This window comes from Mugil cephalus, chromosome 4 (assembly GCF_022458985.1).
Source record: "Mugil cephalus isolate CIBA_MC_2020 chromosome 4, CIBA_Mcephalus_1.1, whole genome shotgun sequence".
Taxonomy (NCBI): Eukaryota; Metazoa; Chordata; class Actinopteri; order Mugiliformes; family Mugilidae; genus Mugil; species Mugil cephalus.
Genome location: NC_061773.1, coordinates 10,283,350 through 10,308,867, shown reverse-complemented (window position 1 = coordinate 10,308,867; position 25,518 = coordinate 10,283,350). Strand labels below are relative to the sequence as shown.

The window sequence follows — 25,518 nt, the reverse complement described above, 5'->3', positions numbered from 1 at the left end:
TAGAAGCACTGACACTTAGTGTAATGTTGTCATTGATTTTTGGGGGGTGACAGCAATAGAACAGAGCTGACACAAACAAGTAAATTAAACCAAGCTTTGGCTGGAAAATATTACAAATGAGAAGCTCGGCGTTTTGTTGTTTCATGCATACACAGGATTAAAAAAAAAAAAGAAATACCCCATTGTTAACCTCCTGAGACCTGTGTTTTTATTTGGTCTGCGTTTTTCTCCACAGTATTTGGTAGTATTAGTAGAGACCTATGATGTATAAAAACTAAGCACCATCTTTGAACAGGAAGAGTAGTTTTGAAAAAAAAAAACAATGTCCTCGCATGGGGACACTGGGATTGTTTCACTATTTATATTACAATAAAATCAGCCAATGTGTGACAAAACATAAAACTATTTATTTTAATGGCTGAACATGGCTGAGCAAAGACAGAACAATGAAGTCCCAACGTCCTCAAATGAGTACTTGCTAATAAGCGACATTGTAGCTCGTTGCTATTGATAGTTTGTTAAATTTGTGCGTCTTATCAAACTAGAAATGTTAATAAGAGTAAATAAAATATATAACTGTAAAATTCAATGATGTTTTCTACCTCATACTTCTGTCCTGTGATCGTCTGTAGAATGAATCCGCTATCGTTACGCCTAGTGTATTGATCATTTGCTACCACTTGATGGCAGACTAAAGCACCCACTAATGAGGACAACGGATTTAAATGAAGCAGAATAAGATGCAATAAAACCCAAAACTTTATGTCCCCATATGAGGACGCAGGGTCTCAGGAGGTTAAAATGCTAAAACACACTTTTTTTGATGTCCACATTCGAACATTTTCACTATTAGTTTTATATTGCTCCCTAAGTAATGAGAATTTGAGACTAATCAGATTGACTTTTTAACTATGTTGTGTATATATTGTGCTCAGTGGTGTATACAAGGACGGTTCTTATCACTGATATTAGCGTATTAGTGCATAATTTAAGGATGGCACCTAGTTTCACCGGGAGATATTTTTCACCTGCAAAGATGATGTTGACATTTTCTAGAGATAATTATTTAGACATCAAAGCATGAGGCTGCAATGGATGACTTAGCTAAGGTTCTACATAAAAGTAGCATGAATCAAGAACTGAATGTATTTTTACATAACAAGAAATCCAGTGATATACAGTACAACAATTCTAATGTGAGAGAGCAGTTTTCTACATTGTTCCCTTCGTCGTTTTTACATGATGGAATGGTCTCTTCTGCATACTGTTAAACAAAAACTTGAGAAATAACTATCTTATGAGTCTGAGCTCTATCATATATAAAATATATGTTGTCTCCAGGTGTCAACATGGAAGATGGAGAGAACTGGTGCTCTCAGATCAACAGGCTGCAGCAACTTTTGGACAAACTGGAGTGTCAGGTTAGCGTCAAGCTTTTCTTCCTGTATATTTAGATGGATATAACATTTTACCTAGTAGTATTTATCCTGCTACTTCAAAGGCTTCAATTTCTTAATTCCTTTACCCTTTAGTTGCGCAAAGGTTGAAAGCAAAAATTTTGAGACAGCTTTTGACATCAAACTGTGGTGATTAAAAATCTGAGTGCACTGAGGTTCAATAAAATAAGCCCCTGTGTTGTAAAAATAAATTTGTACCCAGGGGCAGCTACTTCCTACTACTCAGCAGAGCTTTCAGGATTTCTTTTAGCTCCTACTCCAGGCTTTCCAAGCACAAGAGGAACCTGTAGGGCAGTGTTTTTCAACCACTGTGCCGCGGCACACTAGTGTACCATGAGAGATCGTCAGGTGTGCCGTGACACATTTTCCAATTTCACCTAAGTGAAAAACTAATTCATTATTATCTGCAAATAATATGCCATTGTCATTGAGTCTGTGCTGTAGTAGTGACTGGCAGCGTAATCATGCAATACTCTACCTTATCACTAGATGGCAGCAGGTAGCGAAGAGCCAAGAGAATTAGTGACGCATGAACGCGACCGGTAGCGGTGACATCATTGTGTCTAGTAAGACTGCGATGACAGTGATGGAGAAGTTTTTGAAAAGGAAAAATGCTAAGTCCGAACTGGGCCCTGGACAAAATTCGGACCCAGAAGAAGCCACACACCTGTACGGGGTACGGGGATGCTCCATTGTGCTGTGTTGTGTGGCGGTGAAAAGCTATCCATCAGTGTTAAGTTACCAAGCAAGCTAAAACGCCATCTCCAAACGAAACACCCTTCGCTGTAAAACAAGAATGCAGACTTTTTTGAACACATGGAGAAACAGGCAACTTTTATGAGAAAAACCACAAAGGTAAATGTGAGAGCCCTTAAAGCTAGCTAGCAACTCTTCATATTTCTCAGTGCCGTGCAGTGACATCTTTCCCACATATAATTGCTTCTCTCAGAATAAACACTATATTTCTGTATTTCTGCTAACAGAATGCTTTTGGACAGAATTAGCGTTTGCAAAACACTTTGAAGTATTCTTCTACCTCTTTAGTTTTAAGACCACATTGTTGTGGCATTTCATGTTCAAGCTGTATTTTTGAAGTGGGCATGTTAAGTGCACTTTATTTGAAAGAAGAAATATAACTTAAAGGATGATAAAGAACTTTTTCTGTGTTTATTTGATTCCTATTCAAGACGCTTTGATGAGAATGGCTATACTGTTAATTAAATTGCACTTTTTATTTGAAAGAAGAAACATAAGAGATCATAAAGTACTTTTTTGTTTGTGTTTATTTAATCCATATTCAAGCCACTTTGATTTTGACACTTTTGGTTGGTGGTGTGCTTTGTGGTTTTTTTCAATGGAAAAAAATGTACCTTGGCTCAAAAAAGGTTGAAAAACACTGTTGTAAGTAGGTAGGTAAGTTTCTGGGGTGACTGGCCCTGTCACAAGCGTGCGGGGATGGCATCCGCCGCTGTAACGTGTGAACATGCTTTATCGAGCCCATTCACAAGATTGTTGAATGTTGTTGTGAAAGTTTACAGCATAAGCACCAGCTCCTTATGCCATCTTTAAAAATGAACCGTCCATGTAACAGTGTCAGTTTAGCTATAACTGCGGGACGCATTCATTTGTGTCAGCCTTGCCAAATAATTTGGAGCAATTATCGTGTTCCAGTATTTGGTGCTTCTCTGTAATTTTCGCCCTGTGAATCAATTTGTGATGTTGTTTTTAAAAGCGTTATGCTAAAAATACTATTTGCCTAAATGATAAAAATGTGTGTTGTGGCATACTGATCCCGGTGGTCTCGCAAAAACTAAATGAATGCATAACTGTCATTTGAATGCAAATAAACTCTTCATGCATAATTAAACAGCGGATTTATGCAGAGACAAAAACAAAAACATCTAATACAAACATAATTTGCCTTTGAACCCCAGGAATATTAAATTGTTCAAAATAAAGGTATCTGTGTCGCGTTACTTACAAACCCACCTGTGAGGCTGCATTTGTACAGCCACGAGATTACCAACAACACGCTGATTTCACAGGACTCGTCTGGTCTTGTGTTTTCATTGTTGCGTTTGAGGCGAGGTGCTGGCACGGCGCCTGAATGCCTCCAGCTGTGATGTGGAAAATGACAGCCTGCTTGAGACAAGGCCTGTTGTGTGTTTCAAGTTGGTTATGTCTGTTTTCGATGCGAGTGTGTGGTGATAAAAAAAAAAGAAAGCAGAACGGGTGGAGTCATTCATGAATTTAGAAAAGACTTTTCTAAATGGAGTTCTGTGGATCTGTTTGTCCGTGAAACTCACGACGCTGTCCCCTCACTACGTCACTCTGTGACCCACCACCACCGCATCCTGAAACCTCTTTCACGCTCTACTGCCCCATCTTCTGCTCCATCTGATCCTCTTTCCTCTTTCGTTTCTTTATTAACTCCTGTGATTCCCACCTTTGATGTTCATTCTTTCCCTCCTTTCTCAAGCATTTTTTTTTTCTATCTCCAGTCCAGATTTGTCAACCCGGGGGGACTCGGAGTGCAATATCAAAGCAATTCATAACCTGCAGAATGTTCTGAGTGCAATATCCATCCCCACACCTCGACGCTGCCGCCGTGGCGCACACACCCTCTGTCCATTTCACTCCTATTCGCTCCTCTCTCAGATGCAGCACAACGAGTTTTCTGCCCCAAAGGTTATATATTATATGTGCACACGCACAAGAACAATAACCTTCAAGACAGAGAGCTATTTTATCACATCAATATTATTTCATTGTTCACATACCACATATATATATAGTTGCAAAAACTAAACAATGAGTGGCAAATTACATGTTTTCTACATTTCATTTTCTTTGAAACTTATTTCTCTGTCTCATTGAGTTATGACTGTTGATATAACTCATCTGTTCAAAGTTCAAAGTTAGATTAATTCCCTCATTTATGTTTGATAGTGTTGTAAGAATTGTGTTTATTTTTGTTATTTCTTTTCAAAGTGGAATTAAAGTAAATTGGTTTCTACATGACTTTAGAAGGAATATAGTTATTGAATCAGAGAATATCCAGTGTGTTCAGTATGTTAATGTGTTCACGTAGGTGGTTTAATTGTAGTTAAATATGCTCGTTCCTCACTGATATTTGTTTCCTGGATGAAAGATTTGAGCTTTCCTGATTCCTTTCCTGTTTGATGTCTTCTTCTTTCAGAGCCCCAAGTTGGAGCCACTAAAGGAGGACACACTGGCCAGCACGTACAAGTCTGTAAGTCAGCGCTGATTGCAAGATTTCAACTGGAGTACTGACCTGAGTGAATCACTGATTAGACTTTTTTTTATTTTTTCTGAGTGATTAATGTTGCCTAGTCACCTACACGCAAGAAACTGACATAGTTTTTTTTTTTTTTTTTTTTTTTTTTTAATGCAACTTAGTTTTTTTGCAGATAGAATTTCACAGTCATCAAACAGTCAAGGTCGTACCATGTGGTGAAACCTGTGCAGTGTGATGCTGAAACATGAGAGTTCTCTGCCTGAGGCCACTTGTGTTACGGTATAACTCTGTCTTTGACAGACTGTGCTGTACCCTGAGTGCAGACTGACAAATGACTCACTTCAGTTTTTATCTGCTGATTAAAACAGCTCAAATCTAACAGCTAAGGATGTTTTCACCTTTTGGAATCTGAACTCAGCTCCTTTTTGTTGAAGGACCGCTGACTGCGCTTACACCATCTCATAAATGCCAGGCACGCACTACCACAGATTATTTCATTCAGAACATTTGTAGAGTAATTCACCTCTAACTACATATACAGCTCCTTATTCTCTCCACCTCAGTCTCACAGAAGTTTGTAAAACAGTCCCGACTTTTTATTTAACTGTTTCGTGTCCTTGGATACAAAGTTTTAGTTTTTTTCTCAGAACAACTTTTACATAATGTATTTCAGTTGGCAGAATCCACTTTCTGGAAATCGTGTATTTGAAGCCAGACCATTTTCTAAACTCATCCAAGTGCTTTAAAGGTTGCTTTCACACCTGACCAAGAGGACGCGGTTCAGTTAACTAAATGTAGCAAAGCAGCAACAGAAAATGAGAGAAAAGAACCCCAGCCTCCTCGTGAAATTCCTACCACACCTTACAAGTACTGTCAACTGAAACTCATGGTCGTCATGAATCAGTGGTATTCAATGAATATTAAAATATTCTCAAACACAAGAACACTGCATTAACCTGGAAGCCAGGATGAGCTTCTCCTAACCATAAGATTTTCATGTGGGGGAATGTTAGTCCGTGCTTCACTCCCTTGGTAATGGGGTTATGCCCTGGCAAAGATCTGCCAGGCCAATCAATTAGGGCAGGCTTTATGTAGTGATGGATGGAAGAGTAATGGCTACATAGTCACACACACTATCTGAGTGCTGTAGAGTTGACTTTGTTCACAACAAAACGGCTTAAATGGCTGGTGTTGCAGGACTATACATTTGGGTTTCTTTTTTTCACTTTGTATCATTTGAGTCATGCCCAGATTCAAAGTAATCTGAATGCCAAGGCAATTTGTTATCCACTATTTCAAATAGGCTCCAAGAAAGCTCATAAAATGTGATTTAAACTCTTTGTCATAGGTCTTCAACAGGGGGTCCACAGAGGTACTGCAAGGGGTTTGCAAAATCCTTGGTTGATTAGGCAGTTTTATATATATAGTATATATTTTTAATTTTCTCCTACAAATTTCTACCCATTAAAATGAATTAAACATATTTTAGAAAAGGGTTTAATGGAGGTAGAAGACGTTATCTATCTTTCAGTCAGCACTCAGTCAGTGATACAGGAGCTGTTTCACACAGACCGAGTCGAGACCTGTCAATCTAAGCTTCCTGTACACAGTAGGCCCCGCCCTTATTGCTGCTGAGCCAATCAGGAGTCTGCATATTACACCCTGACTCTGTCAGGTTCCCTGCAATTGGCCCAGAGCCTATTCAGTCCCCAGTTGCACAGTCACCCTACTGTGGCACGTTTGAAATTAAAAAAAAAAAAAAAATGAATATTTGTACCTGTGTGTTATTTGAATAGGTTAATATAGAACACAAAGTGGTGATAATAATAATGTATATTTATAAACAGCACTAGGCTGAGTTTAATATAAAACGCATATAGTAGGTAGGGGGTCCCTATTTAATCTCTTCATCAGTTTGGGGTCCTTGGCCTGAAAAACCCGTGTTCTAGAAAATGCATAACGTTGGAATTAGGTCACCGTCCAGACCGACAAACCCCACAACAACCTGCACCAACAGTTCTAATGGATGTTACTAAAGCTCAGTCCAGCTATGAAAATCAGTATATCACAAGCATGAAGGTAAAAAAATAATGAAATAAAATGTCAAGTGCACATGGGTCGTTTTAAGTTCACGGGGATCCCATTGAAATGAGAGAGAGTTTGTTCTAAATTGTCTGATTTTCGGTGTGAGTACATTTGACATGTTCACATATGGACAAAAGAAATGACTGAGTCACGATACACTTGAGAGGTAGAAATGCTGTGCAAACACCCACAGACAGGTGAAAGCCCATTATTCAGTTTAACAATGGTGACAGTTAAATAAACATAGTCATAACAGTAATAGTAAAGCGCTATTTCACACTAATTACTAACTGCGGGAACGCATCATAAACACAGCATAAATTGTGCTTAATTATAGAAGTGATTTTATTTAATATTGTTAACACTTGCAGTGGTAAATGCAATAGGTAGAAAGTTATTCAGCGATTACTCTCCACAGTGATTGTGTTTGTGTGCTGTATTCCATTGGTTTAAATGCTGTGATCTCCATAAATTATCTCCAAACTACTCCACTGAACAGGGGTGGTGACCTCCAGAGACTTTCAGAGATCGTCCTCTCAAAATAAAACCTACATCGGACCTAAGAAGGTTAAATCTGTGAATCGGAGCTCACGACTTAAGTTTAATTTAGATGCGTCAGTGACTCACTGCAGCTTTGAGTTGTTAAAAAAAGTCAAGCAGGACCTCAGTTCAAGCCCTCGGTGAATTGCTGCCAGTTGTGGGGAGGTTGCTCTGTTTCCAGGTGCATCAATCGAAAAAGGGCATAAAGTCCTGTCTGTTCCTCTGTCGAGAGGTCCATGGACTGATGTGGACAGCAGGCAGGGAACTGAGCTTGTCATTTTATTCTCATGGCACATTTCATTGAAGGGTTGCAGAAAGTGTGTACTGTCACTGGCTGACATACTGTTATGCCCTCCTGAAATGGACTAAGGCGTGAGGGAAGTGACAATAAAAACAAATTCCTGCGAAAGAAAAAGGGAGTAATATCCTAAGCTGAGTACGCTACAGCGTCTCCCTCATGCAACCTGACTGCTGCCCAACTGGTCCACACTGACGATGGCTGCAGCTTCTCAACTCGTCTCTTTGCTACCAACGCTAATAAGGAAGTGGGAGCGCACTGCATGAAAAGGGAACGAAGGTACCTAAAGCACATAACTGTTGCCGTGACCCAGTTTACACTTGGTATAAATCAATAAGCTGACATTTGAGAAGGAGAAGTCCAGCGTTAGTTGCTGTTGTCAGTATGTCACGTGCAGCAGAAAGTGACAAACTACTCTGAATGACACTCTGAGTGAGATGTCATGGCAACACGGTTTCTTAGGTGCAGAGCTGGTGATGGTATTCTGTTTTGGATTCGGTTTGCTTTAGCATCAGAAATGAGGAATCTTTGAAATCCACAAAATCAGCCTCAGAATCAGCGTCTCCATCTTGCCTCGTGCAGCTACACTGTCAAACTAAACCAAAAGCGCCTTTAGTGTTGGCGTCAATAAATGACATAACATTTATTTATTTATGTGTCATCTATTGTTAGCGATGGTAAGATACGTACGTACCCTTAGGAAAATACATTCAGTTCTCCATCAAGCATATCTGTCTTGACACACACATGCCTGGATCTCAGGGTGACGCGAGTTTGATGCCTTCACACACACACACAAACACACAGTGATTGGAAATTGGCGGAACACCTTTTTTTTTTTTTTTTTTTTACAGAAATCCTTGTAATGCAGAAAAGACAGAAAGCATCCGTAGATGTGCGTAGGAGGAAGATCTAGGCTGAATTTTCTGTTTTCTCGACCGGCATTTCAAGACATGTAAATGAGGAGATGCGTGCACTATCAATCACAGCTGTTGCTCTGCTACAACGAATACTTTTCTTTTCTTTACTTTGGAAGGCACACATCAGGCTGCGGCACAGGGCACATACACTCACTTGCCACTTCATTAGGTACACCTGTTCAATTGCTTGTTAACTCAAATAGCTAATTGGCCAATCACATGGCTGCAGTTCAATGCATTTAGGCATGTAGAGGTGATCAAGACAGTTTCAGAAACTGCTCATCTACTGGGATTTTCACGCACAATCAACAAAGCATGGATCCATCCTGCCTTGTATCAGCGGTTCAGGCTGGTGCTGGTGGTGTAATGGTGTGGGGGATATTTTCTTGTCACACTTAGGGCTCCTTAGTACAAACTCAGCATGGTTTAAATACCACAGTCTACCTGAGTATTGTTGCTGACCATGTCCATCCCTTTATGACCACAGTGTACCATCTTCTGACGGCTACGTCCAGCAGGATAATGCACCATGTCACAAAGCTCATATCATCTCAAACTGGTTTCTGGAACATGACAATGAGTTCACTGTACTCCAGTGGCCTCCACAGTCACCAAATCTCAATCCAATAGAGCACCTTTGGGATGTGGTGGGACGGGAGATTCACATCATAGATGTGCAGCCGACAAATCTGCAGCAACTGTGTGATGCTCTCATGTCAATATGGACCAAAATCTCTGAGGAATGTTTCCAACACCTTGTTGAAAGTATGGCACAAAAAAATTAAGGCAGTTCTGAAGGCAAAAGGGGGTCCAACCATTTACAAGCAAAGTTGTCTGTGAGTGTAAATCTAACCTTATTCAGCCACGGCCAACCACCCCAACCTAAACCTAATTCTAACCTGACCCCTAAAACCAAGTCTTTAAGATCAAGTGTGTGCAGTCGAAAGTGAGGGCTGACAAAAAAACATCCTTGCTTTCCACCACCGTCCTCACCTTCGCCGTCTAAAGCTGACATTAGACACACAGGAGAGCAGATACACACAGATAAATCCGTTGTCATCTCCTTTCATCCACTCCTCTCTGTTTCTGGTTGCCAACAGAACATCCTGCTGGTTCAGAGGCAGATGTCTGTGACTGATGACGATCTGGACAACTTCCAGAAAGTTCTGAAGAGCTACATCGATGCCACCTCGGCCCACTCTGACAACCTGCAGTGAGTGTCTTGCCAGTTTCCTGGAAAAGCAATAACCATTGTGTCTGGCTCTGCTGCCGCGGCAGCTTTTCCAGCGACGAGCGACGTTGAGTCAGGGGCTCGAGTTTTCAGCTGTGCAAAAACTGATGTCAGTGAATAGAAAGGGCAATGGGAAATATCATGTCATGTCAGCTTTTATGTGGTGATAAAACGTAGTTAGTTATAGAGTAATAATGGTTTTACAAATTGACACCGCGTTGCTGTCGCGCCTTGTTCTAACTGCCATCGCTCAAAAGATTCAAACTTTTTCATGTGCTCCATCTTTGCCGAGGGTAAACTCTGATTCACTTTGTATCCTCTTCTTGCCCCACTCTACTTTCCTTCTTGATCTCACTGTCAGCGTGTCTGTTCAGAAGCTCCCGGGAAAGTCGTGTTACATAATGTATGAGTTCTGGCAAGATCGCATCTCCTGGATGAGGTCAGTACAGTGTGTACGTGAGTCTGTGTGTGTTTGTGCATTAGACATTGGCAGACTGTTTGGCACTCTAAACTTTTTGATGGAAATGTTCCCCGCCAGTGAAGATGAGCAGATGGCCCATCTCTCAGTTTGCGCGCACTTGCACAAACACACACACACACGTTTGTATGGCTGTCTTTATGAGGACATTCATTGACATAATGCATTACCCAGCACCTCACCCCAACCATCTCAACCATCTCAACTAAATGCCCACCACCAGCTCTTACTCTAGTCCTAGCCACAGTCTAGTTGTAACCTTTAAGTCTTAACACTCAAACAGTCCTGTAAGGACGTGTGGACTGGAAAATGTCCATACTTGGCACAAATGTCCTCGCATCAGTGGTATTGAACTCAAACTGGACATCAGACACTCACAGTCACACACACAGACACACACATACAATGACGCAACTTAAAAGATTTCAAATTATATCTGTGATGTCATAGCACTGGAATATATATATGTGTGTGTGTGTGTGTGTGTGTGTGTGTGTGTGTGTGTGTGTGTGTGCGTGTGTGTGATATATATATAATTATTAATAATTTATTTAATTTATATAATAATTCAGCTTGCACTTCTAACATTTTACATAAAATAAAAATAATCAATAAAAATCCAGCTGTTTCTTGCTTTTCTGTCTACATAACATGAACATACAGGCTTAACCCCCATTTCACCCAACAACTATCATTACTTTCATTTGAAATTCTTACACTACGATTGCTTTTTTTCACCTTCTTTTGTTTCTTCATTTCTGTCTCTGTAGCTATCTCCAGTCCAACAGCAGTAAAGATTTCCAGCGCTGCGTCATTGACATGTTGGAGGATGCTGAAGTCGTATCCACTATGTTGCTCCCAGGTTTGTATCTCTGTCTGATGGCATATTTTCTTAAAATCCTGTCTTTAAATATCATAAATATCAAATGTCATAAATGGCACTATCTTAGAGAACCAGGTCCCGGTGCTCACGCAGTGATTGCTCATTAGACCGCAACGCTCGCATGCTGAGACAGTGTAAACAGCCCATGCTTTTCTAACTGCTCGCTTTGGCCACCGCTTCCAAGATCTGTTATTTTTCAAAGGCTTTCTGAGTCATTTGTGATCATGCGGGGTCACTCAAACTGAGACTCGCTTCTCCCTCTGTGTCAACAGCAGCAGTGACTCCTTTGAAGAATTTTTCTCTGAAAAATATAGCTGAAAATGGTACACTGAACTTATCGGGAGCATGTTCCACCGTATGGCTGTGAAACATCCTAATGACTTCAGTTAGTCAGTCTGTTAGTTACTGTTTCCACAGAAAATCAAAGCCATTTAGTGTACAAGACATAAACCCATTGAAACTCTGGTTACCAAAGTCTCTCTGAAACTAGTTTCTTAAAAATAGCAATTAAAAAAAAACAAAAGAATATAGCATTGTGGAACAATAGTACTGAAATCAAATGTGCACGCACTGCAAGCTCATAGGTCCCCTTTGGTACAAATGTCTTTTTCACATTGGTATAAGACTAGTTACTGTTGTTGCTACTGTATGTGAGCAGCCTCAATAATTCACTCCAACTTTATCTCTTAAGCCGAAAGGATGAACATCTCCTCATAAAAGCATGGATTTTATATCCTGTCCAAAGACATGAGGCTATTTTCTTGCATCCTTTAGACAATTTAATACGCAGAAAAATCCAAATAGGAATGTTATATTTGGCAAAGTGACGCACATGCATCATATTTTACTCGTCAGCGACTTGTCAGCACACAGCGCAGTAGCATGAATCACCTCCAGGCCACCCTAGAATCATGACTCCTCTGCCATCTTGACATTTGGTTAATTTATTGCTGATGACACCGTTAATGTACTTCATAAAGCAGTACGGTTAATCATTATTATTTCTGCCTCTGATTTAGCTGTGTGGGCCGCATGGGCTGTGCTTGTTGCTAGGTTACTGTACACGGTTGTTTACTTCCACATCTGTGACTCGGATGTGGTGTGCGCTTTGCTGACGTTTTCAGGCACGAAGGCGTCACTGTAAGGAAGCAGGTATGAAGCAGAACGAAATATCAGAGAGTCAGAGTTGAAAAAGTAGTAGGTGTTGATTGCTTCACTATGATAGTTTCACATTAAAACTTGATAAATAAACTTAGTAATGAACAGGATTAACTTATGAACAGATGGAGTCCTGTAAAATATACCTCTGCTGGTTTAACGAAAGTCCTGGCTTTATCTCCTTGCATGCTATGTTTTGACGAGTTCTGATCTTATTGTGGTGTTGTTAGTCAGAGAGTTGCTTGATAGGTGGTTGGTTGCTGGTGATTCCAGGAAGGGATATGAGAAAACTAGCAGAAAGTAGCAGAAAACTCCTGGAGGCTGTTATTATTCTCTCTCGTTGCTGACAGTCACTGGACACGTGCAGTGTGTATGTTGAGAGCCTGATCTTTTGGCTCTGCTCCTTTATTAGACACGTTCAAAACACCATTGATCCTTGTTTGTTGCTAGCGTGGAAGCCAGTTCGACTGTAGACACCCACAAAATTTTCGGACAGACATGTCATTTGACCACCGTGGACTTGAGGTTGTTTACAGCAAAATCCCTCTGATCGACTGTAGGACCAACTGTGAGTTTTATGACAGTTTTTTATGTTTGTTTTTTTCTCCCTCTGTATCGGTTGAAACACACCCAATAATGAAAAACAAATGTCGTATTCAACATAGCTAAAAGTAGTAAGGACAGTGAATCACCAAGACATTAATAAAAATTTAAATTTGTGATGGAAATAAAAAAAATAAAAATCTAATCAACGAAAGACTGTTTATCGGACCTAAAAGAATATGTGATGAAGACAGAAAAGCTATGTTCACACAATTTTACGACCGCAGTGTTGTGTTTTTTTTTTTTTTTTGCTCTTGTTCTTTTTAATTGTCACTATCTCTAATTTGTGGCACATTCATTAATAAGCTGGTGGAAATGACGCCCTGAGGTATATGTATGTACGTACGTATATTGGTGTGATGTGACCTAACTTTGGCTCTGTGTGTGTGTTTCCTCAGCTTCCTGGTGGATTATGACTAACAACTAGCAGCTAAATCCCGAATGTCACATCTACTGCCTACACTGTCACACGGACAAAGACACACTGGCGCATCAACCCACCCACCCACATGCACTCTCATACACACACATGCATACAAACACACGCTCACACACACACGCAGAAGAATTCAAAAGGCATCCATGTGTTTGAAAGCAACAGGAGACGGAGACAATGGCTCCATCCAGCACTCTCCAGCAGCATCTTTTAATGTTCCTGTCTGCGAATGCTCATTATTGTGCCGCTTGTATCAAAAGGAATAGTTGCGCCCTACAGCCAATCTATAGACTTGAAAGTAATGGAGTTTTTGCAATGCAAAAGCCATTTTATGATTTTTTTTAAAAAAAATTCTGTCTCTGGCTCGTGGTATGACCCTTTTTCTCTTGCAGTGTTTGTCTGATATTATGCCAGTGGAGACCTGAAAGGCGCTCGTATAGGCTACTAGAGCAGACCCAAATAGGTTGTAATGTAAAATTACGATCTCAGTAGTGTTTTGTGCTTTTAATGAGTTGTTTATATTCGAATTAAGATGAGAAAGGAGGGAAGAGGAGGAGATGGAGGGTTCCTGCAGCCTACACATGCATGTTGATGTGGCCACGTCGTGCTGTATGATACTGTAGCACGTTTTACGTTCATTAAGCTGTCCCACTGTCATGTGCACAGAATGCCAAAAAAGCTATTATCAAATACGCTGCATCTATTTATTGCTGAATATACTAGTGACTAGTGGTCAGTTATTAGTTACATCTCCTCCTATCTTCAGTCTGAGGCACATTCTCAGTGAAAAGAAAAATATCAATCGTATCTTTAAGGAACTCTTTGTGAGGCGATCTCATTATGCTCTTTATAACTTCGCTAAGTTATAAAGATGAAAATATATTTAATGTATCATGTGTTTACTTTGATCATGGTAGAGTTGATTCCATCTGTAAATACAGAATTCACATACAGCATATTCATATTTCTGTTGTGCTTTGGTTTGGTAATGTACACCAACAAACGCTTGAAAAGCAACTTTAATAAAATTATTAAAGATACTAATTGTTTGTGGAAATGTCTCCTAATCATATTTTATCATTTACAAGCTTTCCAAACCCGCTGTAGACTGTTAGGGAGTGCACGGAGAACATAGTTTAGCATTTAATAGCTAAAGAGTCAGATAATTCCATCTGGACCAAATTTTGAGCAACCAATTTAGGTTGTAACAAAAAAAAAAAAAATAGGTGTCACCCATTAGTTTAGTTGGATTACTGCTTTGAAGTATCAAATTTGACCTTTAGTCGTCCCCATCTTGGTATTGTTTTCAGACAATTTTGTGGGAAACAAATTCGCGGCCAACTGTGGTATTGCTCTTTAAAAAAAAAACACTTCCACATTAACTTCATACAGGTGACCATATGTGAACAAGAGGAGGAAGCTTAGTGTGACTATGGTTTGGTTTGATTATGCACCACAAGATAAATCTCAGCACTGCTCCAAAACTTACCCTGCTTTGCGGCCCAACATCTGCTAAATTGTGGATGAATTTTCAGGTTTCATTAGCACTCCCATGAGGAGAGGTGTATTTACAACACCAGCGGTTTTATTGGATCAATATTTCATGATGTTGATTTCTTGATGATTATTGAATAGATAATTATAATATTTTTTTTTGAATGCCAGCCTCTAGTGACTAACAGTGGTATTGCACTTTAAACCCGTTCTACATTGACTTACCTTTTAAGACACAGTGGCTATGTCAATCTTTTAAATACTATTTATGGCTAAACGAACATATAAAATGAAGCATGGTACGAACTGAATGTTAATTCTCATCTACGTTTTTCACTAAGATGCTCTGCACTGACTGGAATACCAGTAAACTAAGCATCCAGCAAACATTGATTCCTCTAAAACGAAATACAGCTGTTAGTGGTAATCCATCACAAGCAACTGTTCTCTTATTGTCATTTGATTCAGTGGCAATGCAAAAACTGCTGACAGATGCAGCCTCAAGTCAGATTCACCATTCTGTCTTAGCTGACTGCACGCACCAAATATTTAATTGGAGTAAGATGTCGAAATCCAGATAAAAGAAAAAGAAATAACCTGAAGTTAAGCTCACAAGGTGGTAGCACAGGAAAATAGATCATTCTATTCATCATTGTTCTGTGAGCCGCGCAGAACATCTCCGCAGCGCTTTGAAATAATGAGAGCACTTAGAGTGTATTTATGGTCTCTGCAAATCAAACGTTACACTTGCCCGACCGAGACTGTCCTACTCTTAGTGCAGGATGTAGAACTATTGAATCCTGGCTACAGGCTCTACTGCGCCAGTGGTTTCCAGACATGTTGTGATCTTGTCGCGAGGTGGCATATCTTTGAATTGTGAGCGTTTCCGCCAAGGGTTTCTCCTCTAGTTCTGTTCCATTTGAATAACCGTGGCTTGGGGAGATAAAAACTAGTGTGGTACATGAGAGAGAAACACATAGAAAAAGTAATTTGGAGCAGAATTGTGTTTTTCCACTTTTTCCTGCGCTGGTAAAAGAAAACCTTGTAAGGGTTTCAGAAATTGGGCTGAGGGCCATGCTGTTACACCACTGTAAGAATTCCAGCTTTTGTGGCTCCAAAGCTCCAGCTGAAGGATTGCCACGCCAACACCAATGTCGCAGCAGTGCACCAAAACATGTGAAACTGAAATTGAGATGCAGCATGCATCCAGTCTGATGTTAAACTGAGCAATGGGTACAGAGAGGGTAAAAAGAAATGTATGCTTCGTTTCTGCAACGAGAGCGGCACAAGCCCCTAATAGAAATGAAAAGTCCACATCCCTCCTTGCAGCCACAATTTCGTTATGACAGAAACACGTAATTGCTGAATATTGTCGAAATTGTTTGTACCAGATTTTCCAAATGCACACACGTGTACACGTTCAGAGGCTGCCACATCAGTGCACTGATTGCTTGGACTGTTATATTTGATTGCGTGATTGGTGCTGGCAAATTGAAGCCCTGCTCGTCTGTAGCCTGCTCTCAGGCCGGCTGTCTGCTGGTGAGGCGGAATGAATATGTAGTGGAAATGAGGCTCAGAGGATGCGTACCCACACCTCCTGTTCCTCATGTGTTCCGCCAAACGCTGAAGGGCACCGTTATGTCCATTTTTGTCGCTCCAGAGAAGGGTCTATTTACAGTGTGTTAAAGAAAATATAAGATCATGGAAAAAGATACAACATTTTGTTGTTTGAAATTGTATATGTCAAGCATAAGACATGCTCACCCAATGGTGAGTTATAAATACATTTCAGTTTCAACTGGGCGAGTTAAAAGTATATTTCCTCATGTCTCCTCCTCAAATGTCAAAGAAATTGTTTGTCATGGAAAAATATCCTTATTCATTTTCTAACAGAAATTAATTCTGTGTCTGCACCAAGGCCGCCCGCAATCCAACGCTAAACCATTCCTGAAGCGATCTTTTGCTGTGACTGTGTTATCTGTTGGTTAGCCTGCCGCAGTGTCTCTGGAGAGTGTCAAGTGTTGAGCATCAGTTAGTAGGGTCAGATTACCAGCTTCCATTGTAAATGACTCGTAGCCTGATGTGTGTGAGTACAACATTTTGGCAAAACAGATTAAGTCCATTCTAGTATCTCTCAATTCAACACAGTGAGGCTTCCTGGGATCCCTCATGCATGTAAAGGTAAAATAAATCGAGAATCCACTAACAGTGGTTGATTAACGTAATTAATGAAGGGGAAAATATTGAATGGCTGTTGCTCATTGCCAAACATTTAATGAAAACTGATTAACTTCAGAGACATTAGCAGTAAGTTTCCTAATTTAATTTGAATGCAAGGTATCTTTAGCTCCTGCGGTACATTGGGTATGAGTTCCCACTGTATGCCCATGCTCTCCTACCTCGACAGTGTATATGCTATGTTCTTTCTGATATATTGTTTATTTTGAGGATACAGCAAGGTCTGGCCCAGTTCCTTTTTCTTTTTTCTTTCTTTTTTTTGCAGACAATATGGATTCCGTGCTGTTCCTAGATGAAAAATGTGCACAGGGAAACCTATTCTCAGAATATACTAACCCCTAGAATCTCAGGAGATTTCCTCCTGCAGTTTGATTATGTATTCCAGCGTGATACTCAAATAAATAAGCACCAAAGGCTTCTTTCACTCTACTGCGTTTTTATTGGATGTAATTCTGAAGTGAGCAATTCTTCAATGCAATTGCTTCTCTGAAAAGACAAGAAGGTTGATAATAAGTTCTGGCTCATTTCCATTCTCTTATACATTCCTTCACCTAGGTAATATTTTCCTGGCATTCAATTGTGAAACAAGATTTTCTGAGTGTGAGAAGAGACACGAATGAATAGCCAAAGCAACGGTTAAAACCTTGTACAGTTATTTCATATTATTCTGTTCTTCTAATAACACCGCTGCCTCTCTGTGCACCACTCCTTTAGACTTTAAAGAATACAATTTTTTACTCCCTTGCAGACTGGTGCCCTTGGCTCTGATGTGTGCGAGCACGGCTCATCACTTCAGAAAGTCAAGGGCCAGGGCTAAGGTGACCAAACGACATCTGCTATCATCCTGTTTCATTCTTCCCTATTGCCATTACCCCCACCTGTGTCATTGTCTCGCGTATAAAGCGACGCACAGGAGGCAGCCAAAGTCAAGGTCTGTGTCACGTCACTGAGTTTGTTCTCAAAGTTCTGAATGTGGTGGATGGCGGAAACCTTGAAGAAACTCAACATAAAAGTACAGTGTCTGTGAATATTCACAGTCATCCAGGTCTTATATTGTACACTGACAACAAAGCTAAGACTTGGGTTTTCTGGAGGTGTCTCAGCAACCAAAGTTTGGTTTGTTTTTAATTCAAAACGCATCAGTGGTGCCCACCTAAAATGCACATGACTAAGGCCTGCTAATGCCTGGACCTGGAAACCAGCCATGTGCCATGTGCCCAGTGAAGGTTTGTCTCGTTCACATTTTTTATCTTGTCACTTCCTGTTTTATTTTGAAAGGAACCTCTCCTCTCATCTCAGGTCACTTGCCCTTCCCTCTTATGTCACAGGTCAGTCTTCCCTGATTACTGATTACTTCCACCTGTTCCCCATTACCCTTATATGTATATATAGTCTGTGTCTCCCTTTATCCTGTGCCAGAGTGTTTGTCCTTTTGTACACACAATCATTGTCCAAGTCTGTATTTCAAGCCACAGCTAAGTTGGTACATTTTTCTGTTGTCTGCTTCTTTTTCGCCATTGTGAGTGACTCTCTGTTGCGTCCTTCTGGAGTGATTTTCAGTTGATTCAGTTCAATAAAGTCGCCCATAAACTCAGCCTGACACTGGGTGTTGCTCATCTGCCTGAACACCTGAGGCTCCTCTATCTATCAAGGTCCTCCAATTTGTTTTCCATGACTCCAAGGATCCTGGCATCAGTTACCAGCTCTGAATCTGTTCCTATCCAGCACACAAAGACAAACAACCGTTCATACTTGCGTGCGCACTGATGTCTTTGGACTGTGGAGGAAACTAAAGAGAAAAGCTGCACGGGTGCAACATGCAAACTATGCTATGCTATGCTATGCTAACGATGCTCCACACAGAACCCAAATCAATAACGCAAATCAATTTATTGTTGAGATATGAATACGGGTAACATGCAAGTAATGAAAAGTAACAAAAGTTAATTTTAACAAACTTTCAAAATAATTTTTTGTTACTTTTTACTGAGTTGTGAATGTTAAAATCCATGATGGTATTGACATTTCCAGACATAATCAAAGCCTAAAATGCCACCAGCAAAACCAAATTATGGCTTATATAGAACTTTATATTTTAAATGCAAAACCCATAAAAATATGATTTAATAGTTAATTGTTTTTTGTTCCTTTTTTGGGCAAATATAAGTGGGGTAAGGCCCCTTGAGGTTTCCCTAATCGGGAATTAAAGCATGTTGGATGTTTCTGGCCCCTGCATAGTTCATTCCTAATGTAACGATTATCTCATCTGGCTTTACCTCTATCCACATATTTGATCCAATAATACCATAACAGATTTAAAGTGAGCTTTTGGCTGACAGAGAAGTTTAGCTATTGTGCGATAAGTAATTTCGCCCTGGGATCAGTAAGTAATTCTGATTCTGATTCTGATTCTGAATTTTCCTGTGTGTCCCACAAGTTCAGCTGCAGCCGATCAACTCAGAAATCCAAAGCTGGGGGTCAATGGTGATGATGCAGCAACTGTTGTCCCGTTTCATGCCTCAGTATCTTCATTTCTTTCAAGCTTGAGACTTGATTGTGTGGGAGGTAACTTGTTCAGAAGGTGCCTTGCCTATGAAATACTGAGTCACTTGTGCCTGTTGACACAGTCATTTCGACTTTAGCTCTACTGTCAGTATAATTTATTAGGATCTCAATTTACATGCATAATGTTGAAATTTTCAGTGTTTTTCTTCAGAGAAAATGTGAAAGGCACATTTGATTCAATGGTTGATGTGGATCAAGGATAGCACACAGTACAAGTATTTGAGTTACAGTAAATTAAATCTCTCCTGGCCTTGACGAACACCAAGCATTGATAATAACCTAATGTCAAAAATCGTTTGAAGATTTGACCAGTGGACCAATAAAGTTATGCCCGAGACAGACAGAGTTAGGGTTTTGTCATTCAAAAAGGATTTCAGTGTCATGTGATGTACTGAGTGGGACTAAAATGCAGCTGTCTCCTCAGACTTTCACCCACCCAACCAGACAATAACTCTCTGTGCATTGCTACATTTTTTTAATGTTGCTAAATTGTTAAATTTGTCTGTCTCTTCACCGTGCGACAAAAACCCAGAGAGCTAGAAGCCAGAGAGTCACAAAAATAACATTTGCAAAATCATAAAGTATGTCTTACCTTTTTTGTGATTAAAAGTTATATTCCAGCTCCAAAAAATCTTGCTAATGGCTTCTCCTATGACTGCGTCAGTTTGAAATGAATCAGGAAGCTCCCATTTGTTTACATAACAAGGAAGAGGTGACCAAAATTATTCATACAGCTCTTAGAGTTGTGAAGATATAACACATTTATTATTATAGGTCATTTTCACACAGGAAAAAAAAAATCGGCCTTGATACAAAGAGGTTAACACTTTTTTGCTCTCATGAGGTGGTTTTTCAGACATATTGATGTAAAAGTGTATCACAAAAGTACAATGCAATGGAAAATGGATTTTTTGCATTTCCCAGTCACTGTAGATGTCACAGAGGGTCACGTGACCTGTTCATTTGAAGTCCATCTTCCCCAAAGTGAAGTCTTGTGTGGTGAGAATTCAACAGAATAATTCAATATTGCGAGAAAAGACTTTACGAGAGTTACAGCTCATTCGCAAAATTCAGTGGAGACACGTACAAAGCACTTTATCGAAATTTCAGAAATATCGCTTTTATTTTGCAAAAAACAAATGGAAACACAGCTACTACTGACAGCCATTTGGAATGACAAAGAAAATATCAAGGAGGGACCAGCTCTCTACGAGGTGTTTTCCTAGCTTTCTACCTTCCTAGCTAGTTCGAACTCTCTCCATTTTTGAAAGACATGTACAGACTACTGCCACCTGCTGGCGCAGTGAGTTATTTCCTTTCTCACAGACGCACAGCGTACATGCTAGTTGGTCCATTTGCAGTAATCATAATCGCTAGCTCTCTGTACCTAGGAAGCTCAATTACCACCAGAATTAGCCAGTTAGCTCCTGTTCGCTAAACACAATAGAACCTAATAGTTTGTAGGTTTTATGACTTAGCTTAACTAAGTTCTCCTACATTCTTTATGTCTTTGTTAGAATTGCCAGCTGGGTCTGGACTTTAGCCAGGACGTTAGCATGAGATCTGTTGTTTTTATTTTTAGGTAAAGAAAGAATTGGGAAAACAGGGCAGCAGAAAATACAAACAGACTGTCCAAAAGAGATGTTTTTAAATAATGATGTCAGAATTAAAAATACATACATATATGTTAACATTAAATCACCATGAATATTCAGAAAAGAACATTGATGTGCAATTTTGCAGGCTTTAAATTGATTTGTATTTGTGGTTTTACTCATATATTTTTATATTATTTATCAATGATCATTTAATTTTCATTGATTATTATCTTTATAATAATTATTAGCTCATAGCTAAAATTGTTCAGTTTGGGAGACAGCCATTCATAAAATAAATCAATCACATGCTAGCACATAACAAACCACACTGAAAAAGATACAAGACAAACTTGAGAACATCAGAAGTCAAATTGTTCCTCTGCGTGTGGTTCTGACAGTGACTCATTCTTTGTGACTTAACAGAGCAGATGATGCAAGAAACTAGAGAAGTGTGAAAATCATAAGAAAATACAGGATGAGGAAGAGTGAAAGAGAGCGAAGAAGGGGCGAGTGTGTAATGTATTTTTCTCGGCGCCACTTGCTTTGCATACTGTCGCCTGTTTGTTAGTCATTGAGACATTAGAAGTCTTGAAAACATGGCCAGATTCTCAAGTGTCTTCCATTACTCTTCCTGCAGCAAGAGGCTGGGACAGTGGGCACGTAATTAAACCAGTCTCTCCTCGCAATCATTACAACAACAGTCAAAGGACTCTTGGCAAGGAATGAGAATATCATCGCACACCCTCTATCCCAACAAACACAAACTGGCATGTTCACACAAACACAACTGTGACTGTTTGCTGACTATACTTTTTTCTGTGCAGCAACAAGAGCTGTGCACCCGTGAAAGTGATTGCGAAAGAAAAACACCCTCCCAATAAATAGGTAATTAAGAAGCCCACACAAAGCAATACCCAAACAAAGGAAATTCCCAGTGCTGCACAAAGAAATGCACATCCCAGATACACACAGAATCACGTTCACCGTGAACATTTTGCTGTGTACATGAGACATGAACCACAGCCTGAAACCACTCAGCATCTCGATGTTGCTACTACACAGGCACTGACTCTGGCAGACGTGCAGTCTCATCGAGACAACAGATGAGTCACTTTTCATTTTTAGATCACTCAATGGTCAGCGTGATCACTTCATTAAAGTAGTGTTTTATGGAGTTTAAAAAAGAAAATAACAAGACAAAGCAAAAGCAAACAGCAAGATATTATTTCAACACATTTAGCATAAAACTCGATCTTCAAGGGGAGATTTGTAAATAACACTGATCATCTTGTGACAATACAGTGTTCTGCTGGGAAACTTCTGGGCCTGGCATTCATGAGGACGTTACTTAGATGTGTACCACCCACCTAGACCAAACCAGGCACCCCCGCCACATAGCAATGACACAGCAGGATGCAGCCTGACACAGACACACACACAAGAACAGCTCAGGAACAACTGAAAAAACATGAAGAACAGCACAAGGTGTTGACCCGGCCTCTACATTCACTAGAACCCAAACTGATCAAGTATCTGTAGGATGATCAGGTCCATTCTCTGATGGGTCACAGCTTTTGGAGGCACAAGAGAGACTTATACAATGTTAGGTCATAATGTTAGGCCAGATCAGTGTATATTCTCCATAGGATGTGGGTGGTTCCTTTAGATCAGTGTTTCTCAATTCCAGTCCTCAGGACCCACTGCCCTGCATGTTTTTGATGTTTCCCTCCCTACCACACCTGACTCAATTGATCAGCTCGTTATCAAGCTCTGCAGTGGCCTGATAAGGAGCCATTGATTTGAATCAGGTGTGTTGGAGGAGAGAAACATCAAAAACATGCACGGCAGTGGGTCCCGAGGACTGGAATTGAGAAACACTGCTTTAGATGGAGGAAGATCGGCAGTTTTGCTAAGCTAATGTCGAAGAGTCTAACTTCTGTAGGGACAAAGAACCTAAGATGTTGTGGGTGTCGCAGTTTTTGACTAAAGGACTTAGAGTTGCTCAGGATGTTTGACCATTTGGCCAACATCCTCTCACCTACCTTCTCCTCTTAGTCCAGTTGTCATGACAGCAACTACCCAACGGTGTATAAAATAGATTAATAGGAAGTAGCACTAGTAACGCCACCTACAGCTACAGCAAGAGAAAGTCCATGTGCACATTCACATTAGTATTGGAGCACAAGGGGATATTTACAGATACTTAATAGTCTGCTTCACTTTATGAACATTTTACCAGAAATATTTACTTCTATCCATGTGCCTAATATTTTCAGTTGTTGCTGCCCTCCACACCTCCACTGGCCTTGAGGTGCCAGTACAAGTGTCTGTGGGTGACTCATGGCCACGATTGTGTTAATTGGACACATCTGACAGGCTGTAAATAAAAGCTGGAGGAGCCTGAGAAGTCTCTTTTGAGAAGTCTAATTTTGTTTCTCCCTATTATTCTTCTTTTTTTCTTTCTTTTTTTTTGCTTTTTTTTGTTTTTTTGTTTGTTTGTTTTTTAATTTTGGTGTCTGGTTGTGACCCACAGGGGTGTCACATACAATGGTGTATCGTGCAAAGTAGTATTTTTTCAAGCAGTGTTTGTAATTGCTACCTATTCACCACTGACTCCATGTCAACTAAGCACATTTCGAAAGTAGTCTATTTAAGTTTACATACTAGTACACGTGCATTATCGTTTGGTCATTTTAATGTGCTCTGTGGCTACATCGTCCTATCCCTGACCTCACAGCTTTCAGTATTTATTAAAAAAAAAAAAAAAAACACGTCCCTGCCCAGTACTCACGTGTGCGTCCTATGCATGTGACTGCAGTGTATTTCTGTCTACAGATGCCAAATTAAATGTGCTGAAACAGTGCTGACTCTGGGCGTTATTCAACAGAAAACTGCAACCACATTTCTACAAATTAAGCTATACAAATAATACTTTAGCCTGCTTGACTGGCGTTTTGCTGATTAGTCGCAATATTAAATGCAACAGTTTTTTACATATGGACCTTGAATATATTTTCTAACACGTGATTCTTTACACCGATTGGAGACATGTGATGTCCACAGTTAGAGATGAATGACTTTGCATCAGCTCGCTCTCATGTGGGAGCTTTTTTCCTTGCAGAGGCGACGCTTCTCAATATAGAGCTTGTACTGCCACCTTGTGGCATTGTATAGTAATACACTTTTCAACTTTCCAGCTGGCTTTTGATTGCATTTACAGTATCATCTTTGACTTAAAAAGAGATGATCGCTAAAGTAACCATCGAAGCATGTCATCTCCCTCAAGCACTATTTTTCTGTCTAGCAGATTGTCGGTGCGATCGGAGTAGAATATTAACTGACTCCAGCGGTAGAAAACATCATACATTATACATGACAGAAAACCCACCTACATCAGAATAATTCACCCTCACCAAAGGCCTCCTCATTACTTCATACCTGAACTCAAAGATGCCTCCTGCATTAATTAATTGGGAGCCGATGAATGATTCACAACATTAAGAAACAATAGAGGCAGCAACATTTAGAGGGCTGAGTGTTTATTATTATTTATTATTATTATTTCTAGAAGAACCTCAGTTTAGCTCTTGCACGGCCGCCGTAAGGTCTATTCTGTCGTTTCAATTAATTCAGCAAAGGTTTAACAACCTTGAAGGAAATTCATTTCAGAGAAGAATTTAGAATACATGATATAAAAAAGCACTTTAACTTTCGTTGCTATTGTCCGCGAGATTTTAATTGAGTCTGGCAAGTTGTACCACTTTCAATGCATTAATTTTAATACAGCGTCAGACGTGGGCCTGTGAATATTTTAATGCACAAGTGTCTTCCTCTGCAGCGCACGACTTTTACATATAAATTAACATCCACCAAGGTAAAGCCACTGCCCAACAAGGTTACACAATGTTAAGCGAATCAGCTCCACATCTCACATGACCCAGTATTTTGCATTATACTGTTGCACCAGTAGTGATAAGAGAGATGCAGTAGCCTGTAGTCGCTAAGAGTATGTCGCTTGAGGTCACTAGGTGGGAGGTTTTACGCACAGAAATGCTTCATGTTCAAGTGGTAACATCAGCTGCAAGTAATGAGAATGACTGTTGTCGTCTAGAAACTGTAGAAAGTACAGTTGAGCAGGCTAAGTATATTACATTGTGGAAGGATGAGCTTCTTCTGTTTACATACCACTACAGCTCGATCACTTAAGAAATAATAAATATCCGCTCGTGGCATTATTCCTAATTCAATGACAAGCACGGAAGAGAAGACAAAACA

General features: G+C 40.0%; 1 protein-coding gene across 1 annotated transcript in view; it reads left to right on the top strand.

Annotated features, from left to right (window-relative positions):
• The window catches only part of necab3 (N-terminal EF-hand calcium binding protein 3), a 37,989-nt gene extending 23,601 nt beyond the window's left edge, over nucleotides 1-14,388 (top strand). The window contains exons 8-13 of the mRNA XM_047584259.1: nucleotides 1,342-1,421; nucleotides 4,657-4,710; nucleotides 9,660-9,772; nucleotides 10,152-10,229; nucleotides 11,039-11,130; nucleotides 13,311-14,388. Coding sequence (XP_047440215.1) covers nucleotides 1,342-1,421; nucleotides 4,657-4,710; nucleotides 9,660-9,772; nucleotides 10,152-10,229; nucleotides 11,039-11,130; nucleotides 13,311-13,339 — 446 coding nt within the window. The 3' untranslated portion in view covers nucleotides 13,340-14,388. The remainder of the gene's footprint in view (nucleotides 1-1,341; nucleotides 1,422-4,656; nucleotides 4,711-9,659; nucleotides 9,773-10,151; nucleotides 10,230-11,038; nucleotides 11,131-13,310) is intronic.
• Nucleotides 14,389-25,518: the final 11,130 nt, after the last annotated feature.